The following is a 26,799-nucleotide window of genomic DNA, read 5'->3' on the forward strand; positions in this document are numbered from 1 at the left end:
GAAAACTCCTGCATGTGTGAACGGCCCCATTGAAATAGATGAGTCCGTGTGCTGCGCGTGATTTCCATGCGCAGCACACGGACGTTATTCACGTTTGTATGAATGGGGCCTAAGAGGGTTGAGCGGCTGCCTGCAGTAATTCCCAAACAGCACTGTAAGAATTTTTATCTTGTATTATCTCCAGCTATTGAATAAATTGTCAATTTAATAAAGTTTTTTTTATAACTTTTAAAGGAAATGTTTGACAATGTGAGGAAATATAGATTTGTTTAGGACTAGTTCTATTTTTAGCTTTTTGCAACAAATTAACAATAGTCTTGCAATTTTCTATAAATTTGAGCAGTTTAATAGGTTTTATCAATGTGCCCTATTGACAGGTTCTGTTTTATGGGTCACTATGGCAGCACTGATAGCTAATGTATTGCACCCAGTAATAACAGTAAACTCAGCAGGCAGAACCTAACAGTAAGCAACTACAACTCCCACAATTCCGCCGCACAGCGCCGTCGCATCTTTTTTCTTTAGCTTCCGCATCATCATCAGCCAATAGGAAGTAAATTTACTAAACTAAAAGTCTCCGCCCAACGCTTCAACCAACTGCCGTTGTCTGCGGTTTGATTGACTTTTACAGTAGCAAACCAGACACCCGTGTAGCAGAAGCGCACAAGCGTGTGTTTGACAGAAAATCGGCCTAAATTCCCAAGTAGCTGCGCGGCGGGACTGCGGGATTTTCATACAGGACCTCCGGCCGCTCTACCGGCGCTTATACTGTGTCCAGCAGCGTGTCTGGAGAAAGGGCGCGCAAAGGTTTGACATGGACCCATTTCTGTAATATTTATGTCCAGCCTTTATAACGAGTTTGTTTCGTATTTACCATTCATGCTGCGTATGGAATAATTCTTTACATGCATACCTATTTATATACATGTGTGTGTGTGTGTGTATATTAGTTTTACAGGCTGCAGCAGTTGCTATACGTCCTGTCCCTCATTCCCTCACTTGTGAGATGACTTGCCTGGTTTTAGGCCGTTGTTCTTTTGTGCAGCTTTTTGCCACAAAGAATTGTGTAATTGCGCCCCCTAAGAAGAAAAAGATGTCTATCAAAGCTGTCCGTAGATATCCATGATAGAAGCTTCTACAGCCCGCACTGATCCATAAATCTCACTGTTAATAAATATTTTTGCATAGATTATATATTCTTCTCTGAGTGCCTTGTATATCTTGATTAAAGCGAAACCTCCCCCTGTGGCCATTTTAAATATTGGGGAATTAAAAAGAGAAAAATAACCCATAATATTTACGATATACTCCATCTTACTCTTTGTGGAATGTTCCATTGGACGCTGTATTAGGCCTTGTGCACACGGCCGTGTCCGTAAATGCGGGGATGGCTGCGGGCCGCATTTTCGGCCCGTGCTCCCATACAAAGTATGGTAGCACGGCCTGTAAAAAACAAACAGTAGGACACGCTCTATAATTCCCGGCACTGTTCTACGGCAGGGACGCCTGTCCGTAGCGATGCGGAAAGGTGTCAGCGGCCAATAGAACCGGGCGGGTCTGTAATTGCGACCATATTGCGGTCCACAATTACGGAGAATTTTTACGGTCCTGTGCATGGGGCCTCAGAAGTATTCTCCCAGTAGAAGCTTTGCGGGGGTCTGGATGTTGTGGCCGCCATACTAAAGTTACAATATGTCCTTTTATACGGCTCTGAAATTCACCCGCAGCTTTTGGTAATTATTTTGTTTCCTTGCAGATACCCCGGCTCCGCAGAACGTCACAGCTCCTACTTGTGGGACGTTCCTCTGTGACGTGCAGCGTATGCAGATCACCCGTATCTGAAGTAGTTGCAGAAAGTGCTATCTTTTTTTTTTTAAATGATGGAAGAAAACTCAGAAGAATCAGACTTGGTGGTCGCTGCGGAGGAGGAGGAGGAGGAGGAGGAGAGTGCCGGTGAGTTATACTGGAAGCCATTGTCATGTATAATATGATATGTCGTTATTACAGGGTTAGAGTAAAGTGAATGTGCAGAAAAGTCCACATGCCGCCATTTTTTGCAATATTTTTAAGCCAAAGCCAAAAGTAGGTCCAAATTTATGTGCTGATTTCTTAATATGTCTTTATAGCGGTGGAGGATAACCCATTGAACAGCGCAGAATTAAAGGACGCACAGCCCTCATGTGAGGACGATACAAAAGGTAATGACACCGAGGTAACTGAAGCTGCTGCAGATGTCGGAATATTTTCTAGGAATCACATGATCAAAACGGAATACTGTTGCAAAATGGTGTATATTAAAGGTGTATTCCCATATAAAACATTTATGGCAGATCCACAGGAAGGGACTGCCGCCTATTGTATGGCAAATTCTGTAGATGTATATACAAACGCCATGCATAGACATTAGATTATTCTTGGCAGATGCAAACACGTCAAATGTGCAAGTTATTTCTTTGGGGGTGAGGGGCTGACCGCCATGTCCGGCATTGTATATTCTGGGAGAAAAAAATAATGGAAGAATGAGCCCAAAAAATGTCAGCATGAAAGGGTGTCCTACAGAATCTGGTGGCCCCATGCACTTTACGTCATTGGTGGGTCCACATAAAAGTGATGGGATTTTTTCCACTGATCAAGCTCTATCCCAAGGCTGTATGAAATGCTAAATGCATGGAGCTGGGTGAGGTCACTGACCGCATCTAGCTCCATCTTCCTTATGCCAGTTGCACACGACCGATGTGCCACTCGTGCCGTTTTTAACAGCATCCGAGTGGCAACCGATAGCCTTCACGGACCCATTCACTTTAGCAGGTGAATGGGGTCCGTAAAAACTGATCCAATTCTCTGCTCCGTGGGAAGATAGTACATGTCCTATCGGTTGGCGCGCACTGTCGTGTGCATGAGGCATTAGCATAAGCGGTCATAGACCGTTTAGCATACAATGACTTTGTCCAGCATTGGGTACCATTGTACAACGAATTTAATAGGCACTAGTGTTCCCCTTTTAGGCACTTACCTCATAGTGGACATAAGGCCTAACCTGTTTGTTAGTAAATTGATAGTCTGGATGTCTCTTGACTGATCATATACAGCAGTTCTGGTTCCACCTCTAGTCATGTGCTGGATCTAAATGAGTCTTTCTATGGATTTTAGAAGAACCTTCACAGAGTGAAGAACTATGCAGCAAAGAACTTGGTACAGAGGACGGAGATACATTTTCTCTGGATCTAGATACTGCAGGTTTGTGACTTCATTCTTCTAGAGGTTCATTGTTTTGGGATAATGGTAATAAAGGCAGTTGTGACTAGTAAATTCACCATAGAAGGTGCTGACCTTTATTTATTGAAGCTCTTATGAGAAATGGTTTGGATAAAAGTATAAATGGACGCCAATGTAAAGACTGTAGTTCCTCATTGTAATGTCATGTAATTGTATACCTCCTGACGCTGGCCATAGACATTAGACCGCTATTAGAGGACTATCACTCTTGACTAGCGTCCAAGGTAAAGTTCTGTGTATACATGGCAGATTATTCAATCTTTGTATGGATGATCACTGTCCTCAACCACAAATATTTTTTTTTATTGCTTGTTGATTTTGTTTTCTTTGTTAGAATTTCTTCATGTAAGTGTTTCTTTACACTGACTGCAATGACAATTGTCTTCTGTTTCAGGAAAGCACATATCTATCCAGAAAGAACTTTCTCACCTAGAGGCTTTAGTTGAAGAAAGTGATGGTAAGTTGCTATTGTTGGTTATTCTTTTTTTTTAGGAAGTTTATTATTCAGAGCTCCCCAGATGCAGTTCTGGATCTTCTCATTGTAAATAATACTTCGTAATTCAAAGGCGTTCGTTGTGTACTCCTAGTTCTAGAATTGCTGCATTTTACTCGGTATCACTGAATTGTTACACACAATTTGGCCTCTTGTGTAAAAATGGCAGTTGTCCTTAGCAACCCGTCAGAATGCTTTTTGTCATACCTGCCTTTGTCATATTCTTGATTGCTACAAGCAGTTTCATGAATGTATAATTTATCTGTAGCTTCTTGTTTGTATTTGGCGTTAATTTTCTATACACATGCTTACTTTGTTATTGAACTGAAATCCGTACAGAATTCGGTATTGTAAGGCTCTGTTCACACTTGTACTTTCTATTTCATCCTGCCTAGACAAAGGAACAGAACAATGGAATAACCGGAACTGCCGGTTCCGTAACGCGGCCGGCGGAACCCATTGACTTTAATAGGTTCCATCGGCTTTCCGCCGAGGTGTCCGTGGTTTTTTGGACGGAACTGCAATGGAGTCCCCTACGGAACCTCCAACGCAGATGTGAACGAGGCTCAAACTGGTGATAGCAAGCAGATTTTCAAACATGTGCTGACTTATTTGTCCTCTGTTCTTATAGATCAGATCTGCTGTATTTCAGTGGCACATAAAGAGGCCAAAGACAGCAGATGTCTCACCAGCTGTTTCTGTCTTTGAGATATCGGACTGTTTTGCTATACTTTTACTTGGCTTCCTCGAACACTGGCATACTTCTGATATTTTTCTGCCCAAACCACTTACAATGGAAATATTATGTATGCATGTTCAATGTAGGCAGATAGATGAACACATGTGTAAAGTAATGGAAGTGGTGAATCTGAGCTAACTTTCTGCTTTAAATAAGTTTGTCTTATTGCAGACAATTCCTGTTTAGTTTTGGTTTTACTTCGGTGATCAGCTGATCACCATGGGTCCGGCTCGCGAGACAACCGGCATACCGTTTCTTTGCTGGGAGAAGTTTACATCCTCGGATCGCTTTCCCTGCATCGACTACTTTCTCCTCTTTGGCTAATAAAGGGCGTCCTGAGCTTTGCAGCTATTTAGTATTACTTATATGGCACGAGTAAGCCAGGGCAGGAGCCGCTTCTTATTAGTATCTGTCTTGCTCATGGAGGGGGATCCTAAGTCGGGTCCCACTCTGACATCCATATACGCTCGTAGCACAACTCCTTTAAATAATTATTCCCAACTCAAACATTTATGGCTTATCCACAGGTTACGCCATAAATGTCTGATAGATGCGGGTCCCGGCTTTGGGATATGCACCTATATTGAATACGGGGGTCACTCGACCCCGGTTTTGCCTTGTAAGTTGGCCGCTGGTTGCTGATACCAGGCGTGGACTGAGTGGAGAGGTTGCCATGCATTTTTTCCAGAGCTTGGACCTGCATCTATCAGACATTTATGGCATATCCTGTGCATATGCCATAAACGTCTCAGTTGGGAATAACCCCTTAATGGTATGTATCCAGGTGGGATAGAAAATATATGAAATTCATTGTGAAATACGTTCTTTTTTTTTTTCTGTTAATGGATGCGCCTCTCATTCACTATAGATCAGAAGAAACCCTGCCCCTTGTGTACTGAAAACAGATTCAGGTCCTGTCACATCAATAAGCTCCTTAAACACCTGCAGAACCTACACTGGAAAGTCTCTGTTGAATTTGGAGGTAGGGCTTCTAAAGAATTCTGTCTGTCTGTCTAAATATTCTAGTGATTCTCCAATATGTTTCTATTTTCTCTTCAGGCTACCGAATGTGCATCTGTTGTTTACCTTGTGGACAGAATACGGCACAAAATGGAAATGAGGTAATTCATGCGTTAAAGGGGTTCTCCAGTTTGGGGGCTGTTTTTGATGCTGATGACCCATCCACACAGACCACTGCATAGCTTCCGGTGCCAGGAGTCAGCCGGAACAGCTGACCGGTGCGGAGTCTGAGTGTCGGACCCCCACCAATCATATACTGATGGCCTATCTTGTGGATAGGTAATCAGTATAAAAACCAGCCCCTAAACTGGACAACAACTTGTAAGCTCAAATGTTTTTATTTTCTTTAAGTTTTCAAAACCACACAGCAAGATCCTAAGTATCGGCAGCCCATGCAATGTTATGAAACTCTTTGTGTTCCATCCAAAGGCTAAAACGTTTACCTTCTTATTTGTATTCTATTTCACATAGCTGTAGATCCTCATTATCGGCAGTGATGGGGCTGAGGGGTCTAACCATGGGGCTTCTGTGGATGGGTGATAAATGTTAATGCCTGGAATACCACTTTACTATGGCCACGTTTTTGACTACCTGAGACTAGTATCTAAGTATTTAAAGGCTATGTAAAGCTTTTAGAGGCTTTTTATTTTAATTTTTTTTAATAAAAAGGTCAATCCGTGTAATTGGTGCAACTTTATAAATTAGTTTTTTAAATTTTATTATTTGAGATACCACTGCTCTGTGTACAGAGCAGCTGTATCGTTCGCTAAATCCTGCTCCCGTCAGGTCCGCAAGACTGACGGGTTCAGTGTAAGCGGGTCCTGTGTTTCTGTAACACTGGATCCACCTGTAATCTATTATATCTGAGTTCATAACTTAGATGTGATCGATTACAGGTGGATCCTGCGCGGGACTGACTGATTCAGATCACAACGAAAGATACAGCTGCTCTATATAGCGAAAACGGAACAGCTGGATCTCAAAAAGTGAAAATAATTTTTAATAAAAACGATTTATAAAATTGCACCAATCACACTGATCTATTTATTTAAAAAAAAATGCCTTTCAAAGGTTTACATAGCCTTTAACTTCTTATGATTTACTTGCTGATGTTTTTTAGATGCCTGATAAGATGAGCGCTCATTACCATTGTATTATCTGCTCTGCAACTGTGGCCCGAAGAAGAACAGAAATGATAAGACACATAAAGCGACATGTTGAGAAAGGAGATAACAAAGCAACATCACACAGTAAGTAACTTTACAGTAGACCTATTCCTGGGATAATGCAAGATCAGTATTTTACAGATTCATTTCCTTCTTTGGCCTTGTTCACTTTTTTTGTACACAAGGTGTACATCTGTATAAAACCGTATAGAGCAATGTTACATAATAGAAAGGAAAAAAACCAAATCAAAATAAAAAGGAGGTGAAGAGGTACAAAAATATCATACCCCAAGAGGTATGGATATGCAGTTACTATCCTAAACTGATGGGAGTGTTTTCAGAGTAGTAAACGGACATGCGGTAGGTCTGGTCACATGATCGCCGGGTGCCGTTACTGACAGACCGCTGCTGGGTCTAACTAGACCCAGCACAGCCCTATTAGTGACAATCGTCACTATGAGAGGGCTGATTTCCCCTGTAACTGGGGCTGCTGTGCAGCTCCAGTTACAGTGGAAAAACATGGTGTAAAAGAAAAAAAATACATAAAGTTCCCCAAAGGTCTTTTTTGACCTTTTGAGGGACAGACCATAGTAATAAAAAAAATAATAAAGTAAAGTGCAAAAAAAAGTGAAATAATAAATACACATAAAATACCCACCCCAAAAAAACCAAATCATTGTTGTAACGCTAGCGCTGACCCAATTACCCTAATATAGACATGTAATATATTAAAATTTACGGTAAACAATGACTATTACAAATAAAAGGTCTATTTTAGGGTAAAACTATGTTATTACCAGGCTTCGGCAGGGCTATGATAGTGGCTCTTAGCATTTCTCTGGAAAAAAAAACCTGTTCTACCGAGGTGTTGAACATGTGTGCTAACTCAGTAGATAACAAATTGGGGAAGCACTTACAGTACTCCCCCGGGAGTCCGTCTGGGCCAGGTGCCAGGGAGGATTTTAAAGCTTTTTCTATCTCTGTGGTCGTAATAGGAGCACTGACGTGAGTCCTTTTGAGTCTCTGAAAGTTTAGGAAGGTCCATCTCCCGGAGGAAGCCATCTATTAGGGCATCTGTCGGTTGAGGGGTATTAGTATCTTTTCAAATTATAAAGCTTATTATAGTAAGATATAAAAGAATCGGCCACATCCTCAGGTTTATACACCCTACCTTTTCTCAGGATGGTCAATGTAAGCAATAGCACTCTTTGCTTGTTGACGGTTTACTTTTCTAATAAGGGTTGCTCTCACTCATTCTACATAAAATTGTGTTTTTAAAGGGAATGTGTTGCCAGAAAAACATGTTTTTTTTTTTAAAAATTAAACATTTAGTGTGTGGGTGATTAAACATTGTTCAAATTTTTTTTATTTTTTTCGCGAGTCAGGAAATATTATAAATTTTTTCTAATTTATAATACTACCCATTTTTGGTCACTAGATGGAGCTAGTTCCCAAAATTGCAGCATTGCAACATTGGGTTAAAAGCCCTCGCTCTAGTGAGCTCTCAGCATCCCCCCCCCTCCTTTATCCTGGCTACTGCCGGGATAAACGAGGGGTTTGAAAGGTTTAACCTCCTACACTGTGTGTCGCCATTTTTTGAGGTAACCCACAGTGTAGTAGGTTTACATACAGTAGTAAACACACACAAACACTAACATACATTGAAATCTCTTACCTGCTCCTGCCGCCGCGGCTCCCTCCGGCCCGTCCGCTCCCTTTGCTGCCGCTGTTCCATGTGCACAAGTCCGGAAGCCGCGACCGGAAGTAGTAATATTACTGTCCGGCCGCGACTTCCGGTCCACAGGAAAATGGCGCCGGACGGCGCCAATTTCGAATAGGACTGTGTGGGAGCGGCGCATGCGCAGTTCCCACACAGACGCCGTACACGGCAGTCAATGGGACGGGAGCCGTTCGCAGTCCCTATGGGACTGTGGCTGCCGTATTCCATGTCTGTGTGTGTCGTTAATCGACACACACAGAAATGGAACAAAAAATGGCAGCCCCCATAGGGAAGAAAAAGTGTAAAAATAAGAAACAGTAAAACACAAACACACAAATGAAAATAAACGTTTTTATTAAAGCACTAACATCTTTAACATATAAAAAAATTATTTGTGATGACACTGTTCCTTTAAGTGCTAGTTAATGATGATGATAATCTTTATATAGCGCCAACATATTACGCAGCACTTTACAATTTAGGGGGGACGTGAAACAAACAATATCAGACATTACATAGTGACAAAGTTAATTTACAATTCAAACCTGAGGAGTGAGGACCCTGCTCGCAAGAGCTTACAATCTATGAGGGAGACACAAAGTGTAACAGTGTTTGTTCTGTACAATCGTCAGGCCATTTTTATACACATGGGGCGGTACACATAAAGCTGCATGAGCCGGTCACCAGCCAGTATCCGTGTATGACGGACATGAAGAGAAGGAGTGCGAGGGAATCTTATTCTGATGACTAATCTAAAAGGAGGGCCATGGAAAGGAGTCAGATTAGGGAATGTTATAGGCCTGTCTAAATAGATGTGTTTTCAGGGCACGTTTGAAACTGTGGATATTGAGAATTAATCTGATTGTCTGGGGTAGCACATTCCAGAGGGCTGGTGCAGCACGAGAAAAATCTTGGAGACGGGAGTGGGAGGTTCGGATTATAGAGTATTTTAATCTAAGGTCGTTGGCAGAACGTAGAGCCCGAGTAGGGTGGTAGACAGAGATGAGGGAGGAGATGTAAGGAGGTGCAGCACTGGGGAGAGCTTTGTGGGTGAGAGTAATAAGTTTGAATTTTATTCTTAATGGGATGGGCAACCAGTGCAGTGACTGGCACAGATTAGAGGCGTTGGTGTAGCGCTTGGTCATATATATGAGCCTGGCTGCTGCATTGAGGATAGATTGGAGAGGGGAGAGTTTAGTGAGGGGAAGACCGATTAGTAATGAGTTACAGTAGTTAAGACGAGAGTGAATCAGAGCAACAATGAGAGTTTTGGCGGTTTCCTCCGTAAGAAAAGAGCGGATTCTGGAGATATTTTTTAAGTGAAAATGACAGGAGCATGAAAGTGATTGTATGTGAGGAGTAAAGGAAAGATCTGAGTAAAAAATTACCCAGAGACAGCGGGCGTGCTGCTTAGGAGTTATGATCGTGCCACACACGGAGATGGAGACATCAGGTTTAGGGAGGTTACTAGATGATGGGAACACAAGGAGCTCAGTTTTAGAAAGATTCAGTTTTAGATAGAGAGAGGACATGATGTTAGAGACAGCGGACAGACAATCACTGGTGTTTTGGATTAGAGCAGGGGTGATGTCACGGGAAGAGGCATATAGTTGGGTGTCATCAGCGTAGAGATGGTACTGGAAGCCAAATCTGCTGATGGTTTGTCCAATAGGGGCTGTGTAGAGAGAGAAGAGGAGCGGACCTAGGACGAGGAGAAGTGGAACCAGCAAATGACACACTGAACGAGCGGTCAGAGAGATAGGAGGAAAACCAAGAGAGAGCCGCGTCCTTGAGGCCAATAGAGTGGAGCATGTTAAGTAGGAGTTGGTGGTCTACAGTGTCAAAGGCTGCAGAGAGATCCATAAGAATCAGTAGAGAGTATTTGCCGTTAGATTTAGCCGCCAAGAGATCATTTGAGACTTCAGTAAGGGCAGTTTCTGTGGAGTGTAGAGTGCGGAAACCAGATTGTAAGGGGTCTAGAATGGAGTTAGCGGAGAGATAGCGGATAAGGCGAGAGTAGACCAAGCATTCCAGGAGTTTGGAGATGAAGGGCAGATTAGAGACTGGTCGGTAGTTAGCAGCGCTGGATTGGTCAAGAGTTTGGTATTTTCAGTAATGGGTTTATAATGGCATGTTTAAAAGAGGGAAAGATACCAGAGGAAAGAGAGGTTAAATATTTTAGTCAGGTGACCAGTGACAGCTGGGGAGAGGGACTGGAGGAGGTGTGAGGGGATAGGATCACTTGGACAGGTAGTAGGACGAGAAGAAGAGCGAAGCCTAGAGACTTCTTCTGTTATTGGGTCAAATGCTGAAAGTGAAGAAGAGGGAGTGCGGGAGGGAAGGGGATCGATGTTACTAGGGGACTATTGATTCCGTTGGAAACCTGCCGGAATGGTGACGAACGGAAACCATTAGCGATGTTTCCGTCACCATTGTTTCACTTCCGTTGCAGGGTTCACCCGACGGAAACCTCCCACGGAACCCCGGAACGGAAAGCGAACGGTGATGTGAACAGACCCTTATATAGAGCAGAGTCAGCCTTAGCAGAGTGTTAGTACATCATGTTATAATGAGATAGAAGGAAAAAATGTAGCTGCAGAACGTATTGGTGTACGCAGTAGGCACCTCAGTCTCAAAGATATGTTTCCACACACCAGGGAGGGTTGTCGTTGTCCATCCACTCGTACCATATGCACACTCACCACTCCTGCGTACCTAGATAGTGCAGTCCATACCGTGCCCAAGGTTGTTGGATGCCTGTCAGACCGTACTGCAATCCCCTGGAAAACAAGCAGAACCGCTGTCCCTCCTATGGAGCTGCAGAGCGTTGCAAATGGCGGTCAGGGGTCTGTCTGTGGACCGCAGGCGTGAACGGGTGCTGGCAGAGCTGCCTCTCCGATTATCGGCGGCAGGATAGAGGTGCAGGGAGGGCTGGCAGTGGTGATGAGGTGGAGTGCTTCTCCGGGAGAAGTGCTGTCAGATCTGGGTGGCTGCTAATTTAGGTTGCGGCTTGGGCTGCAACTCGGGGATGGCCCTGATCTGTTCTCTACACCCCTTGATCTGCTGATCTCAGACTCTGGATACATGTTGTGGTGCTAGGGAGCAGTTATCACCTGTGCCCAAAGGTGGATGGCGCCAGAACTCTTGGCCGAGCGGGAGCCTTGCAGATGTGTCTGCTTGCAATGCCACACTAGTCACGCCCCCCCGAATGTTTGTCCTTCACACTTTTCTGTGGTTTTCGCAGTGTTTTTCACCTGCAGCCATTGAAGCTAATGCAAGGACTGCAGGCTAGAAAGGACATGCCGCTTTTTTTCCCTGCGAGCAGCTAAAAGCCGCCTGGGAAAAGAAAACTCCACTGCCTCCCATTAAAATCAATGGGGGGGGGGGGGGGTCTTCCCTTTTACTTTTAAGCAATGCTTCTTCCCGTTATGATTGCTCAGATAGCGTACTGTGTGCTCTTCATGGGTTGTGATGCTTACCCCTCTGTTTTGGGCTGTGCGCTATTTGTCATGTTCTCTTTTTATTATGGGGACACATTTTCTCCGAGTGTTTTTGTAATTGTTTGTATTAAAACCAATAACAATTTTGATTGGGAAAAAAAATCAATGGGGGGGCAATTCGGCTGTTATTTGGCGCTGATTCCAATGCAGTTTCTGGGCTTACTGTTAATCTTTATTATTTTGTCAGTGAGCTATGAAGTTTAACAATCCTGTACAGTTAGAGTAGGTTCACTTTTGGCGTACCTACTAGAATATATTGGACTTATTACAATAATGCCCACTCTTTAATGAACTGTTGGCAGTATAATTAGTACATGTAAAACCTAGCGCCTTTTGATATATTTTGCGTTACATACTAGATGGCCACTTTTTTTGATGACCGCTCTCAAGCAAAAACATGCGATCAGAGCTGTATTTTCCTGATCCATAGCTTCAAATCCTCTGCATGGACACATGAAAATAAGTAATAAAATTCTGGCTGCCTGCATCCACCACTAGGGGGGGATCAGGAGACTATTGAGTTAAAGAGGCTCTGTCACCAGATTCTAAGTGCCCTATCTTCTACATAATCTGATCAGCGCTGTAATGTAGGTAAGTGGTTTTTATTTTGAAAAACAATTTTTTTAGCAAGTTATGAGCAATTTTAGATTTATGCTAAGTTCCTTTAATAGACAACTGGGCGTTTTTACCTTTTGACCAATACACTTCTCTCCATTCATGTCCATTTGTACTCCGCAAAGCGTGATCTCGCTAGATCACACGGTGCTGTCACATACACCCACATTAACTTTACTGAAGTGTCTTGAGAGTGAATAGACATTCCCTCCAGACAGGACGCGATGTCTATTCACACTCCCGACACTTTTGTAAAGTTTTTGTGGGACTTGCACAGCGTGATCTCGCGAGATCACGCTGTACTGTCGTTCACAGCGTGATCTCGTGAGATCACGCTGTGCTGTGAGTAAGTCCCACACAAACTTTACCAAAGTGTCGGGAGTGTGAATAGACATTGCGTCCTGGTTAATGTGGGTGTATGTAACCGCACCGTGTGATCTCGCGAGATCACGCTGTGCTGAGTAAAAATGGACCTGAATGGAGAGAAGTGTATGACGCTGATTTGTCAGCGTCATACACTTCTCTTTACAACGCCCTCTTGGTCAAAAAGTAAAAACACCCAGTGGTCTATTAAGAAACCAATTAGCAGAAATCTAAAATTGCTCATAACGTGCTAAAAAATGATAGTTTTTCAAAATAAAAACCAGTTCCCTACATTACAGCGCCGATCACATTATGTAGGAGATAGGGCACTTAGAATCTGGTGACAGAGCCTCTTTAAATAGCCTCTGTCACCACATTATAATTGGCCTATCTTGTACATAATTTGATCGGCGCTGTAATGTAGATTTATGACCTATTTTAGCTTTATGCTAACGACATTCTTAATTGACAACTGGGCGTGTATTACTTTTTGACCAAATGGGCGTGGTGGAGAGAAATGCATGACACTGACCAATCGACGTCATACACTTCTCCCCATTCATTTACGCAGCACATAGTAATCTTACTAGATCACTATGTGCAGCCACATACACACACACACACATTAACGTTACTGAAGTGTCCTGACCATGAATAGGCATCACCTCCAGCCAGGAAGTGATGTCTAGTCAGAATACCGACACTTCAGAAACGTTTGTGTGAGATTTACAGCAAGGTAAACGTAATCTCGTTTTAAATGACAGTTTACAGCGTAATCTCGTGAGATTACGCTTGCCTTGCTGTAAATCTCACAGAAACGTTACCGAAGTGTCAGGATTCTGAATAGACATCCCGTCCTGGCTGGTAGTGATGTCTATTAACTCTCAGGACACTTGAGTAACGTTAATCTGTGTGTCTTTTCACATAGTGATCTAGTAAGATTACTATGTTCTGTGTAAATGAATGGGGAGAAGTGTATGACGCTGATTGGTCAGCGTCATACACTTCTCTCCACAACGCCCACTTGGTCAAAATGTATAACACGCCCAGTTGGCCATTAAGAAAGTCATTAGCATAAAGCTAATATAGGTCATAACTCTGTCAAAAAATGATAATATTTCTAAATAAAAAACATTGCTGTAATCTACATTACAGCGCGATCACATGTAAATATAGGCCACTTATAATGTGGTGACAGAGCCTCTTTAAGTGTTTAAGCAGTAAACTCCCTCTAGTGAATTTTTACTTTTAATTGTAAGACTATACAGTTGATTTGGCGCTCTGAATTCTATAAAGAAATGTTACGTAATTGAACCACAGAATTTTGGATTACAACAACAATAAGTTATTCATGTTATATAGTGACATTTATTTGTATCGGAACACTTTTGATGTTTTCGTAATTTTTTATTTATTTTTTATTTATTTATTTTCCCCTCAGGTAGACCAAAAGAAATTTTAAAAGAATCAAATGCTGAGGTTCAGGTTCTTCCTAATTTTAGTACACCGCAGAAATCTGGTACTTTTTTTAATCCTGTGATGAAAACTAACAGGTGAGATAAGATTATAAGTACAGTGCTGTGTAATTTTTGACCCGCACCACTGGGTGGCAAAGGGTAGTGTACATGGCTCTCTCTGATTTGAGTTAGGGTATGTGCACACACACTAATTACGTCCGTAATTGACGGACGTATTTCGGCCGGAAGACCCGGACCGAAAACAGTGCAGGGAGCCGGGCTCCTAGCATCATACTTATGTACGATGCTAGGAGTCCCTGCCTCTCTGTAGGACGACTGTCCCGTACTGAAAACATGATTACAGTACGGGACAGTTGTCCTGCAGCGAGGCAGGGACTCCTAGCATCGTACATAAGTATGATGCTAGGAGCCCGGCTCCCTGCACTGTGTTCGATCCACTACTTGCGGCCGAAATACGTCCGTCAATCACGGACGTAATTAGTGTGTGTGCACATACCCTTAGGGTATGTTCACACGCTTCACCAAAAAACGTCTGAAAATACGGAGCTGTTTTCAAGGAAAAACCGCTCTTGATTTTCAGAAGTTTCTTGAGCAACTCGCGTTTTTCGCAGTGTTTTTTACAGCCGTCTTTGGAGCTGTTTTTCAATAGTCAATGAGAAACTACTCCAGAAACGGCTAAGAATGACATGCACTTCTCTTTCGCGGGCGTCTTCTTACGCACTGTTTCCTGAAAATCAGGCGTAAAAAAAGGCCCCGTCGGAAGAGAATGCCGTATTTCCCATTGAAATCAATGGGCAGATGTTTGTAGGCGTTCTGCTTCCGATTTTTCGGGACATTTGCGGTCCGAAAAATGGCTGAAAATAGCCCGTGGGAACATGCCCTTAGGGACACAATACACTTTCCAGTGCAAAGGTTCTTGGGCCTGTGAGTTCGACACGTGGAGGATTCTAGGATATTTTAGGATATGCCATCGCTTAATGATCAATGGGGATCTGACTGCTTAGACTCCCACCAAATCGATTTTCCCCACTGTGCAGAGACAGACCCCATTCAGTTGAATAGAGCAGTGTTGCAGTTCTCCTCTTAGTGGGTAATTGACACTTAATTGAGTGGGTAATTGAGTGGGTAATTGAGGGACCTTAGTTCTTGGGAACGGTGAGGTTCCCAGAAATCTGACTCTCATTGATCATATTCTTATGGCATATCCTCGTGGTGTTCCATAATTTATAAGATGTAATACTCCTTTAAATTAAGGTGTGTGTCTAGGCTAGGAGGAATGGCTGCATGTTCTTTTCTTTCATGATCTGAATGTGTTTGCTTTATTCCAGGCAGCTGATATCTTGTGCTCTTGCGGTACTGGCTGAAGAGAGGAAACCATTGGAGTGTCTGGATGCTTTTAGTTCTACAGGTATGGTTATGGGTGCTATGGCTGTTGAGAATTTATTATTATTTGCACTTTGCTGACTGAAAACATCTACGGACCTTACATAACTACTAAGCAAAATTTCAGTGACTTGCTATAGAGTTTTTGGTTATTACCTTTGTTTTGATGGCAACATGCACTGATGACACTTATCATACTAGTCTACATGCCATCACAATACCTTGTAAGAATCTTTTTTTTTTTTTTGTTTGTTTGTTTGTTTTTTTTTTGCTCAAAACGGCCGCGTAAAAAAAAACGGCCCATTGGAACAGAACGCCGTTTTTCCCATTTGAAATCAATGGGCAGATGTTTGGATGCTTTCTGCTTCCGATTTTTCTGCAGTTTTTCGGGCGTTTACAGCCCGAAAAACGGGTGAAAATATACCATAAATGTCTGATCGATGCTGGTCCCAACTCTGGGACCCCCCCCCCCCCACTTATATCAAGTTCGGGGGTCTCTGGATCCCTGTCTTGCCTGGTACGGCGGCTGCTGGCCGCAAGAATCTAGGCAGAGAGTAGGGGAGAGAGGGTCACTTGTGCGCGTGGCTCTCTATTCTGTTCAATGAGATTTACGGAAACGGCCAATTAAGTGCAGCTCGGCTATTTCCGGAACAACCATACAATAGAATGAAGGGAGCAGCATGACCCTCTCTCCACTAGTCTCTGCCTGGATTCTGTGGCCGCCTCACCAGGCGAAATGGGGCTCGGGAGACCCCCGTTCTCGATATAGAAGTGGGATCTATCAGACACTTTTTTTGGCATGTATTGTAGAATTGCCTTAAATGTCTAAGGCAATGTTCACACTGAGTTTTTTGCAGGAGGCATTTCTGCCTCAAAATGACATTTGGAAGTTTGAGGCAAATTTTCCTCTCCCTGCAAGCCGATTTTCGCGGCGTTTTTCGCCCGCGGCCATAAAACACTGCGAAATACGCTTTCTCTGCCTCCCATTGAAGTCAATGGGAGGTCAGAGGTGTGAACGCCCGAAGATAGGGCATGTCGCTTTTTTTTCCCTGCGAGGCAGTTTTACCGCTTGTGGGAAAAAGACGCCTCCGCCTCCCATTGAAATCAATGGGAGGCATTTTCGGCCCGTTTTTGACAATTTTTTTGGCGCAGTTTCCGCGTCAAAAAACTCGTCAAAAAAACTCTGTGTGAACATAGCCTAAGATGGGAAAACCCGTTTAAGTCCGTCTGATCATAATTTCTTGAGACCCTTACAAAATGGCAACAGATCCATTCCCCCCTGCAAGTGATCCACCTTGCGCAGCCCACAGGGTCAAATGGATACATCTTGTTTAATTCTTGAACTCCTACAAGTTGCTAGTTTTGTGTTTTTACCTTCTTGGGACTCATCAAGTCCAAGCATAGACTACTTGTCTGTGATCCTATTCACTTCATAGGTGAAAACTGAGAGAAATAATAGCTTTTCCTTATCTTTGTTGTTGGTAAACCTCCATGGAGTTCTATCATGTTTTGGCAATTAACTTTTGTACCATCTGTGGCATTACTTCTATTGGGCAGATCTAAATGCATTGTTTGCATTTGTAGGCATCATGGGATTGCAGTGGGCAAAACATCTTGCGAGTTCGGTTAAAGTTACGCTCAATGACATCAGTGAAAGCTCAGTGGCTGTGATCCAAGAAAATTGTCACCTTAACAAGATAATGGTGGTAACAAAGCACGATGAGGCGCCTGAAGCAGAGACTGAAATCAAAGATGAAGAATTTGTGGGCAGAATAGAAGTTACTCAGATGGACGCCAATGTCTTGATGCACATGCGGGCTTTTGACTTCATGTAAATGATCACTTCTCCTAAACCTTGAGTTTTATTGTGTTGTTGCCGTTCTTAAATGACTAGTTGCTGATTCTCTCCAGACACTTGGATCCCTTTGGAACGTCTGTGAACTATTTGGATGCAGCATTTCGCAACGTCCGGAACTTGGGCATCGTATCTGTCACATCAACTGACACCAGCTCCCTATATGCCAAGACTGTGCATGTGGCAAAGCGCCATTATGGCTGCAACATCATCAGGACTGAGTACTACAAAGAGCTGGCAGCTCGAGTTGTTCTCTCGGCCATAGCCAGGTGAGTGCTAAGTGTTTCAGTGTTGTGATCTGTGGCAGACGGGAAACTGGGCTAATGCAGTCTAATATTCATGTTATTAGGGCAGCTGCTCGGTGTAATAAAGGTATTGAAGTTCTGCTCTCGGTGGCTCTTGAGCACTTTGTGTTGGTGATAGTCCGTGTTCTTCGAGGACCGTCTCTAGCTGATGAGAGTACAAAGATGATAAATAATCTGATTCACTGCCATTGGTGCGAGGAAAGAATCTTTCAGAAGGAGGGGAACATGATAGAAGGTAATGTTTAAATTCCTTAATATAGCTGTGACGATTGATGACTAATGTTTCTTTGAGGCTCCCTCTGAAAGGAAATTGCTCTTTTTGTAATGCCTTCAATTTACTTTTCATACAATAAATACTTTTTAAACGAAATTCCTCAAAATAATTACTGTGACATGAGTTGTCCTCGCTGAAATAAAGCCAGACTGGTGATCAGATGTTAAAGCTCAGGGAGACTGAGGACAGCCAGACATTACAATAGTGCGTCGAGTGGATGGCACTGGAGCTGTGGCCGCGTTATCAGCAGCGGGTCGCAGCTTTAATGTACGGCTGGGATCGGAGATAACTGATCTTGGTCGTTTAACGGCTTAAATATAGTGGTCGCTATTGACTGTGGCTACAGAGGGAGGGGGCTACCACTGTCACCCCATTGGTACCCCTCAATCTCCTCACGATAGGTTTCCATGGCAGCTGGATGCCTGACAATGCCCCCAGACCTGCCATTTGCTTATTAGCCCATGCCTTTATAGCTTGCCTGTCTCGGTTTATTACTGATGGGCATTACTGCTTTGGTATATGGAGTATACCAAATGAATGAATGTTAGAGGCTCTGTCACCACATTATAAGTGCCCTGTCTCCTACATAAGGAGATCGGCGCTGTAATGTAGGTCACAGTAATGCTTTTTATTAAAAAAAACAATCTTTTTTCACAAAGTTAGGCGCGATTTAAGTTTATGCTAATGAGCTTTCTTAATGCCCAAGTGGGCGTACTTTTACTTTCGACCAAGTGGGCGTTGTACAGAGGAGTGCATGATGCTGACCAATCGGCATCATGCACTCCTCTTCATTCATTTACACTGCACTATCGATATAGATATATCACTATGTGCAGCCTCATACACAAGCCCTAACATTACTAGTGTCCTGATAATGAATACACATGACCATCCAGCCTGGACGTCATGTGTACTCAGAATCCTGACACTTCTGAATCTTTTTTTGTGAGATTCCAGCAACGGATACGAAATCTCGCGAGATCTCGGAGCTAAACGAGATTTGGTTTCACTTGCCGGAATCTCACAAAAAAGATTCAGAAGTGTCAGGATTCTGAGTACACATGACGTCCAGGCTGGATTTCATGTGTATTCATTATCAGGACACTGTAGTAATGTTAGGGCTTGTGTATGAGGCTGCACATAGTGATATATCTATATCGCTAGTGTAGTGTAAATGAATGGAGAGGAGTGCATGATGCTGATTGGTCAGCATCATGCACTCCTCTGTACAACGCCCACTTGGTCGAAAGTAAAAGTACGCCCACTTGGGCATTAAGAAAGCTCATTAGCATAAACTTAAATCACGCCTAACTTTGTGAAAAAAGATTGTTTTTTTAAATAAAAAGCATTACTGTCACCTACATTACAGCGCCCATCTCCTTATGTAGGAGACAGGGCACTTATAATGTGGTGACAGAGCCTAAAGTTTTTAAAGAGGACAACTGTGTTTTTAGAGAAAATAAGTAAAACCATTTTTTTTCCATAAAAAAAGTTTTTTTTATTTATTTTTTTAAAATATTTGTAATCGCTGCAATTATAACCACCCACATAATAAAGTTAACGCTTTATTTATACCGTATGGTAAACCGCCCCCCCCGGAACAATGATGGAATTGCACTAATCCCCCCCCCCCCCTAAAAAAAAACAAAACCAAAAGTTAATCAATAAGGCGTATTTTCCCCAAAATGCTGCAATTGAAAAATACAACTTGTCCCACAAAAAAATAAGCTCTCATAAGGCTACGTTGAGAGATAAATTCCTGCGGTCCTTTATGCAAAAATTGTCTAGGTCCTGAAAGGGGTTGTCTCACGATTTAATTTTTAATGCTGAATTATATTGCTATAACATTTAATAGTTCTATAATTTGCCTTTTTATATTACAAAAAATGCTCCAGTTACAGGATATTCCCTTTTACTTTAATATAATAGCGCCCCCTGATGTTCGATCTGCATAGTAATGTGCACACCCCCTTACTGAGCTGATTAAGGAAGGTCACACGTGCTCTGTTCCGCTCCCCAACTGCCAATAGAAAAGGTCTACTCTGCTTGTCAATAGAGAAGAAGCTTTGATTCAGAAACACAGCTTGTCTTCCGTTATATAGGGCTGGGCTCTCCCTCAAAAACACATATAATGGGGGCATTTGTAAAGCTTCTCCTAGAGGGGAAGCAGATGCAGTGAAACAGAACGATCTGAATATACAAGATATGATCGGGAGGGGGAGGAGCTTCAGCAGAAAGGACACGCCCCCTGAGCTTCCAGCCTGAAGAAAATCTAGCAGAGCAATGAATGGGGAGATCTCTCTATCCATGTAAGATCGAGGGCCGGTTCCAGCTTTGTTAGAAAGAGATTGGCAGGGGCTAGGTGTTTTGTTAGAGATCCTCATGGACATGAAAACGATAAATTCAGGTCTTTGCTGGGTTCAGACTGTATGAATTTTAGAATAAAATACTGGAGATCTAGGATCACTGTGTTCATGTTAAATATATCCTAGTACCCAAGATAAACCCATTATGTCTGTTTCTGGCATGTGTAGTGTCTGTGCCTGAACACCATACACCCGTATTCCAAATCCTGGAATCGACCGTATTTTGTGGATTGTAAGACCATATCCCAACATCATAAGCGGCCATTGCGCCTTGTCAAACGTGTTTAGAATTGTAGATAAAATAATGGATTGCACTCCTTGCTAGGATGTGTAGGTGCTGTGTGGGTTCGGGTCGGGTGAACCCACCATATAAGCAGAAGAAAATAACCCAAGCACTCAAATATGCAAGTATATTCGAAAAATATCTCTCGTTGATGGAAGGTTTCCAAAGATTATCATTTTTCTTTTTTTCAAATCAATTTTATAAAGATATGTATTCTCTTGGTACAATCAATAATAGTAATGGCTTGCGATGTATTAGACATTTCAGCCTATCCCAGGCCTTTGTCACAATCGCACTGTCGGTAGATGTAGTGGTATATAGTAAGATTCGGTGTCTTCCAGACGCTCTATGCGGGCTGTGCAGTAAATGACTTTTAAGGCCTCATGCCCACTACCGTGATATATGGGCCCTGATAGAGCTTCTGTGTTACAGAATTTTTTTTATTACAAATTAATTTCATTAAAAAAAATTATTTTTTTGTACATTTCACCTCTACTTTGCTTTAATTCTTTCTAATATATAAGGCCCTCAAAGCCACCTCACAACTGAACTGGTCCCCAAAAAATGGCCTTTTGAAATTTTCTTGGAAATATGAGAAATTGCTGCTAAAGTTCTAATCCTTGTAATGTCGTAGGAAAAAAATAGGACGTTCAAAAAACAATGCCAATCCAAAGTAGACATATGGGAAATGTTAACTAGTAACTATTTTGTGTGGTATTACTATCTGTTTTACAAGCAGATCCATTTAAATTTAGAAAAATGCAAATTTTTGCAAATTTTGTGTTTTTCACAAATATTTAATTTAACGACCAAATTTTTTCACTATCCTAAAGTACACTGTCACGAGAAAACAATCTCAGAATCGCTGGGAGAGGTAAAAGCATTCCCAAGTGATTTTCGCATAACGTAACACATGTCCGATTTGAAAAAATAGGCTGTGTCCTTAAGGGGTTAATTCTTATTGTTTGTCTTCAAGAAAACCCATACAAACAACTGCCATGTGATTGCCACAAAAGCATGCCAGGGAGATCTGCGGTCGTGCTTGGTCCTGTATGGTGAGTACTCTGATTTTATGTCACTGTCGTCATCTTCACACACACATTGATTTTATTTTTACCAGTGCATATAAAAATGAAGCAACTTTGCAAACAGGTTTTATTTAAAAATCTCCTATCTTCTTGTGTCTTTCTTTGGACCTATGTCTCCAGACTTTTTATTTTGATACTGCAGTCATACTCCCCGTCACCTGTCCCTTACATCGTCCTAACATTCATTTGGTAGGTTAGCAAGAAGTTGGGGACAGATGGATGGCATTATGATGCTAGTATCCAACTACACATGGTTTGAATGTAGTCGGTTACCATGGAGACGGCATGTCTGCGGTAGAAAACACATAATAGGAAATATTTCATTTAGACTATTTGCGAAGTTGCTTCATTTTACACTTAGAGGCTCTGTCACCAGATCATCAAATCCCTATCTCCTATTGCATGTGATCGGCGCTGCAATGTAGATAACAGTAAAGTTTTTTGTTTTTTTGAAATACGATCATTTTTGGTCAAGTTATGAGCAATTTTATATTTATGCAAATGAGCTTTGAAATGGACAACTGGGCGTGTTTTGTTTTTTTTCGTATTTCCAACTGGGCGTGTATTGTTTTTAACTGGGCGTGTTTACTTGTTTTACGAACTGGGCGCTGTGAATAGAAGTGTATGATGCTGACAAATCAGCATCATTCACTTCTCATCGTTCCCACCCAGCTTCTTTCACTAAAGACACACAGCGTAACGTCACCCACAGGTCCTTCAACCTTGTCGTCGTACGAAGAAGATACATCGGCTGAAAGGCATCCAAAAGGTTAATATGCTCGTCTCTAGGGAGTTTGCTATGCTTACCTGCACATGTTGATGCTGCTGCAAATTCAACTGTACGCCTGGAGCTGTGGGGTCTTCTCTCTTCCGACGCCAAGGTTGAAGGACCTGTGGGTGACGTTACGCTGTGTGTCTTTAGTGAAAGAAGCTGGGTGGGAACGATGAGAAGTGAATGATGCTGATTTGTCAGCATCATACATTCCTATTCACAACGCCCAGTTAGTAAAACAAGTAAACACGCCCAGTTGTTAAAAACACAATACACGCCCAGTTGGAAATACGAAAAAAAACACGCCCAGTTGTCCATTTCAAAGCTCATTTGCATAAATATAAAATTGCTCATAACATGGCCAAAAATGATTGTTTTTTTAAAAAAGAACACGTTACTGTTATCTACATTGCAGCGCCGATCACATGCAATAGGAGATAGGGATTTGATAATCTGGTGACAGAGCCTCTTTAAGATGCCTTGAAACAAGATTACAAAAAATAGCTAGAAGTGTCTTTCCTTGAAGTCTATGGCGTGGTGTCTGACAGATAACAGAGACTCTACATAACGATTCCATTCAAATTCCTGCACTGATGGGCTGCATGTGATTTTAAGTTGTATGTGTTTGATCTTAGAGGACCCATATACATGATGCAGTCAAAGATCCCATTAGAAGCCGAATAGATCCGTAAATGTTCAGCCACAAAACTTCTGTTCTATCCGAATACTGTTCCTCTAGAACTGCAGGTGTAGGAAGAACTTTACATTTTTTATTTGCCATCCCCAGTTGTAGGCAGGACAGGCTTTGTTTGCTTGTTGCTAATATAATTGTGTTTGTTTTCCAGGTCTGGCTCCCTGTTTAATGCAGGGTTCCTGAGGAGAATGCTGTTTGAGGCAATATCGCGAGGCATATCCGAGATCCAGTCCATTCTGAAGACCCTGATTTGTGAATCGGAGTGCATGACGCTTAAACAGCTCTCCGTTAATTCAAGTCAAGGTAAGTTTATGGGGTGAAGCAGCAGACCAGATATTGCAGTGTTTGGGACAGTTAATTTCTTTTGATTTTAAAGCGGTTGTCTAATAAAGACAATCCCTATGAAAAAGAAGCCGGCGTTGCGTTCAGCTCTCAACGCTGGGGGATGCTGTGCCAGCCACACATTTTGCAGGAAATGTAGCATTACATGCCAACCACTCAGATGAATGCCAGTACTTGTAACCCATGGAGGTGTCGGGTCGGTTGGGTTGGAGCCTTACAGAGGGCTCTCTGTTTTGGCACATAGAGGGCGGTCCCAAGCGGAGTCCACCCTCTGACCGTATACCCTAATGGTGTATATGGACAGGGGTTGTCCTTCTACAGCCATATACACCTGTTCCACAGGATATGTCATGAATGCCTAATAGGTGGGGGCTCCACCTCTAGAACCCTCACCTATGAATAGAACATAATGGCTATTTCCTGCGTCTCTGGTGTTGAGATTGTATGATTCTCCAATATGTAATTTATGCTAATGGAATCTTTACTGCAAATTGTATTAGAACTTTTAATACACCGCGTTAGTATGTTAGTTATAGTTAGAATTATCGGATCACCTGCAAGGTCTTCTGCACTGTGAGATATTTGTATTACCTTGTTGGCGTTCTGTTTTTTTTGGGATGGGGCTTTGGTTTAATTTTGTTTTGTAATGAAAATGGAAAGATTTCAATAATAAAAAAAAACTAAAACAAATTTGATACTATCCAAGGAAAGCAGGGAAGCGTTTTCCGTGAGAAATGTTTTCCTGCCTTCAGCTGAGGAAACATGATCCCATTTTTGAGAAGTTCTCACTTGGACGATACATACGAAAGTGTGTACGTGGCTTAATCAGAAAGCAATTTATCGTAAAGTATTTTAACCATTTTTCTCGCGTTTTGTTATTCAAAATTACAGTCAAATACTAACACCGCATAACGTACTTGTAGTAAAGGAGTTTGCCCATCAGAATGCTCTGTTCATATGCCCGCTCAGGACCCCTCTCCGCTGCTAATAAGCAGACCCTCTCGCACTGACTTACGCATGCTGTCTATGTAATAATGAATGGCTGACAAATAAATAATTCTTTGCAGCAGCCACTGTATAGCGGTTTGCCATGGCTCGCAGATCAGTGGTTCCATGTCTAAAGATCTGTCTTGTTTTATGTCTCTAGCTGAAGAAGGTGGTGTTTTTATAAAAGTACCAGGAGACGCTATAGCAGGTCCAGGTATGTAGCTCACAATATTTGATTTTTATTTCCTATGTGTAAAGTGGTTATATGATTTGGACATCTCCCTTTTGGGCGGGTGAGAGTCATCTGCTAGGACCCCGGCAACTGTTGGGAGAATGGCTCACCCTCTGCAGCATTGCAATAACGCATTACAAGGAGCGTCTAATGAATTTAATGGCTGGCTGCTCCAGAGTGAGAGATTTGTATAACCAAGTATGGCATACCTATTGCAAAATACCAGGGTCATGTGATCCTATGCGTTCTGGATAATTGTGTTCTCTATGACCGCTAGGTTTCTGGTGTAGTTTGCTTTCCTAGATTAGTATACATAGTATTAAAAGTAACTAAACATTCGACAAACTTCTGACACAAGTCATAGTGATATTTCAGAAGTTTTGATTGATGGGGGTCTGAGCACTGAGACCCCCACCAATCGCAAAAACGAAGCTGCAGAAGTGCTCGTGTGAGTGCTCCGCTGCTTAGTTTCTCTTCGGCTTTTTCCGGAAAGCTGATGTATCGGAGTACAGGCTCATAGACTTTCTATTGAGCCCATACTCCGATACATTGATTTCCGGAAAAAGCCAGACCGAAACGGCTGAGCGCTCACACGAGCACTGCCGCTTCGTTTTAGTGATTGGTGGGGGTCTCAGTGCTCGGATCCCCACCAATCAGAACTTCTGACATGTCAGAAGTTTGTCTAACATTTAGTTACACTTTAAATACCTATACATTACATTGTTGCATCTAATGTATGACTTCTGTATTCCTATTCTTACATTACTCTTCAGGAAAAAGAAAACGTCAAGACATTCATACAAATGCTCCTAAACGGCAAAAGAGTGAAAGCCGCACTGAGCACCCTCCGTTTTACTACAGTATTCACCGGCATGCTATTGGAGGGCTCAATATACCAAAGTAAGTTCTAAGGTTGGCCTCATGCATCGCACTTTTGTTGCGGAAATCACACACAAATTCTGTAACAAAGTACAGAACAATGTAAAGGAATGGGGTTTTAACAAACCACTTAAAATATCTTCAGCGGATTCTAGCCATACTGCGTATTTTCGAATCTGTTGGGAGTTGTCACTGTGTATTTCACACATTGCAATGCAACACATGCAAGTTTTTGGTAGGTTTTCAGGCAGATTCCACAGCTTTGAAGCGGTGTATGAACTTCACTTCATACTGTGAAATTTGTTTAGTAGTATTGTTACTTAGGAAAACTGAGCCAGCTTACCAAAACTTAGGATCTAGTCCTTGCTGCACTGTATATGGTGTATCACTGGCTAGTGATATGCGTTAGTGCCTGGCTCCCAGTGTCACTCTCGTGTCTAGCGGAAACTTGCCTATCATTCCAGCTTCCCTACATATATGTAGAATTTAGATTTAATAATCTTCACTCTTCTTATTGCAGATTAAACAAAATCTTGCAGTACCTCTCAGAAGCAGGATTCCTAGTGAGTCGGACCCATTTTGACCCTACAGGAATACGAACAAATGCATCACTAGCCACATTGAAGGCTATCCTTAAAAAGAACAGCAGCTTCTCAAATACATCACAGATCAGCAGCTACAAAGAGGGCTCGGAAAGTCAGAGTGAAGAGACAACTCTGCAGGAGGCCGCCAGCTTGTCTGATATAAAGTAAAATTAGTCGTTTGCTGTGAATTATAAAACTGTTCTTTTTCTACAAGAATAGTGGATATAACAAACTGTTCATGTAATAAAAGTATAATGTTACTTTCATCTTTGTTCTCCTTAGCCATTTCATGATTCTGATTTTTAATAACTTTTTTTTTCCTTTAAAAACTCAATATACAGGACAATGTTGTTCTGAGGATTTGACGGATTGCATTTGGGGGTAA

The 26,799-nt window shown here is 42.2% G+C and overlaps 1 protein-coding gene across 1 annotated transcript; it reads left to right on the top strand.

Annotated features, from left to right (window-relative positions):
• The first annotated feature begins 551 nt into the window (after positions 1-551).
• On the top strand, positions 552-26,680 carry TRMT1L (tRNA methyltransferase 1L). The gene is made up of 18 exons (XM_075846825.1): positions 552-807; positions 1,757-1,953; positions 2,127-2,198; positions 3,151-3,237; positions 3,671-3,733; positions 5,377-5,490; positions 5,568-5,629; positions 6,649-6,778; positions 14,334-14,445; positions 15,699-15,778; positions 17,338-17,584; positions 17,665-17,877; positions 17,958-18,148; positions 21,813-21,891; positions 23,542-23,693; positions 24,880-24,933; positions 25,725-25,851; positions 26,351-26,680. Exons 2-18 carry the CDS (start codon positions 1,878-1,880, stop codon positions 26,580-26,582), a joined length of 2,091 nt encoding a protein of 696 aa, XP_075702940.1. The 5' UTR covers positions 552-807; positions 1,757-1,877; the 3' UTR covers positions 26,583-26,680.
• The last annotated feature ends 119 nt before the right edge of the window (positions 26,681-26,799 follow it).

Source organism: Rhinoderma darwinii, chromosome 13 (assembly GCF_050947455.1).
Source record: "Rhinoderma darwinii isolate aRhiDar2 chromosome 13, aRhiDar2.hap1, whole genome shotgun sequence".
NCBI lineage: Eukaryota > Metazoa > Chordata > Amphibia > Anura > Rhinodermatidae > Rhinoderma > Rhinoderma darwinii.

Excerpts from the sequence above, each read along its gene's own strand:
- TRMT1L (XM_075846825.1), top strand. The coding sequence starts at position 1,878 with ATGATGGAAGAAAACTCAGAAGAATCAGACTTGGTGGTCGCTGCGGAG. Across the intron at positions 1,954-2,126 it reads GGAGGAGGAGGAGAGTGCCG|CGGTGGAGGATAACCCATTG; the intron begins GTGAGTTATACT and ends ATGTCTTTATAG. Across the intron at positions 2,199-3,150 it reads ATGTGAGGACGATACAAAAG|AAGAACCTTCACAGAGTGAA; the intron begins GTAATGACACCG and ends TATGGATTTTAG.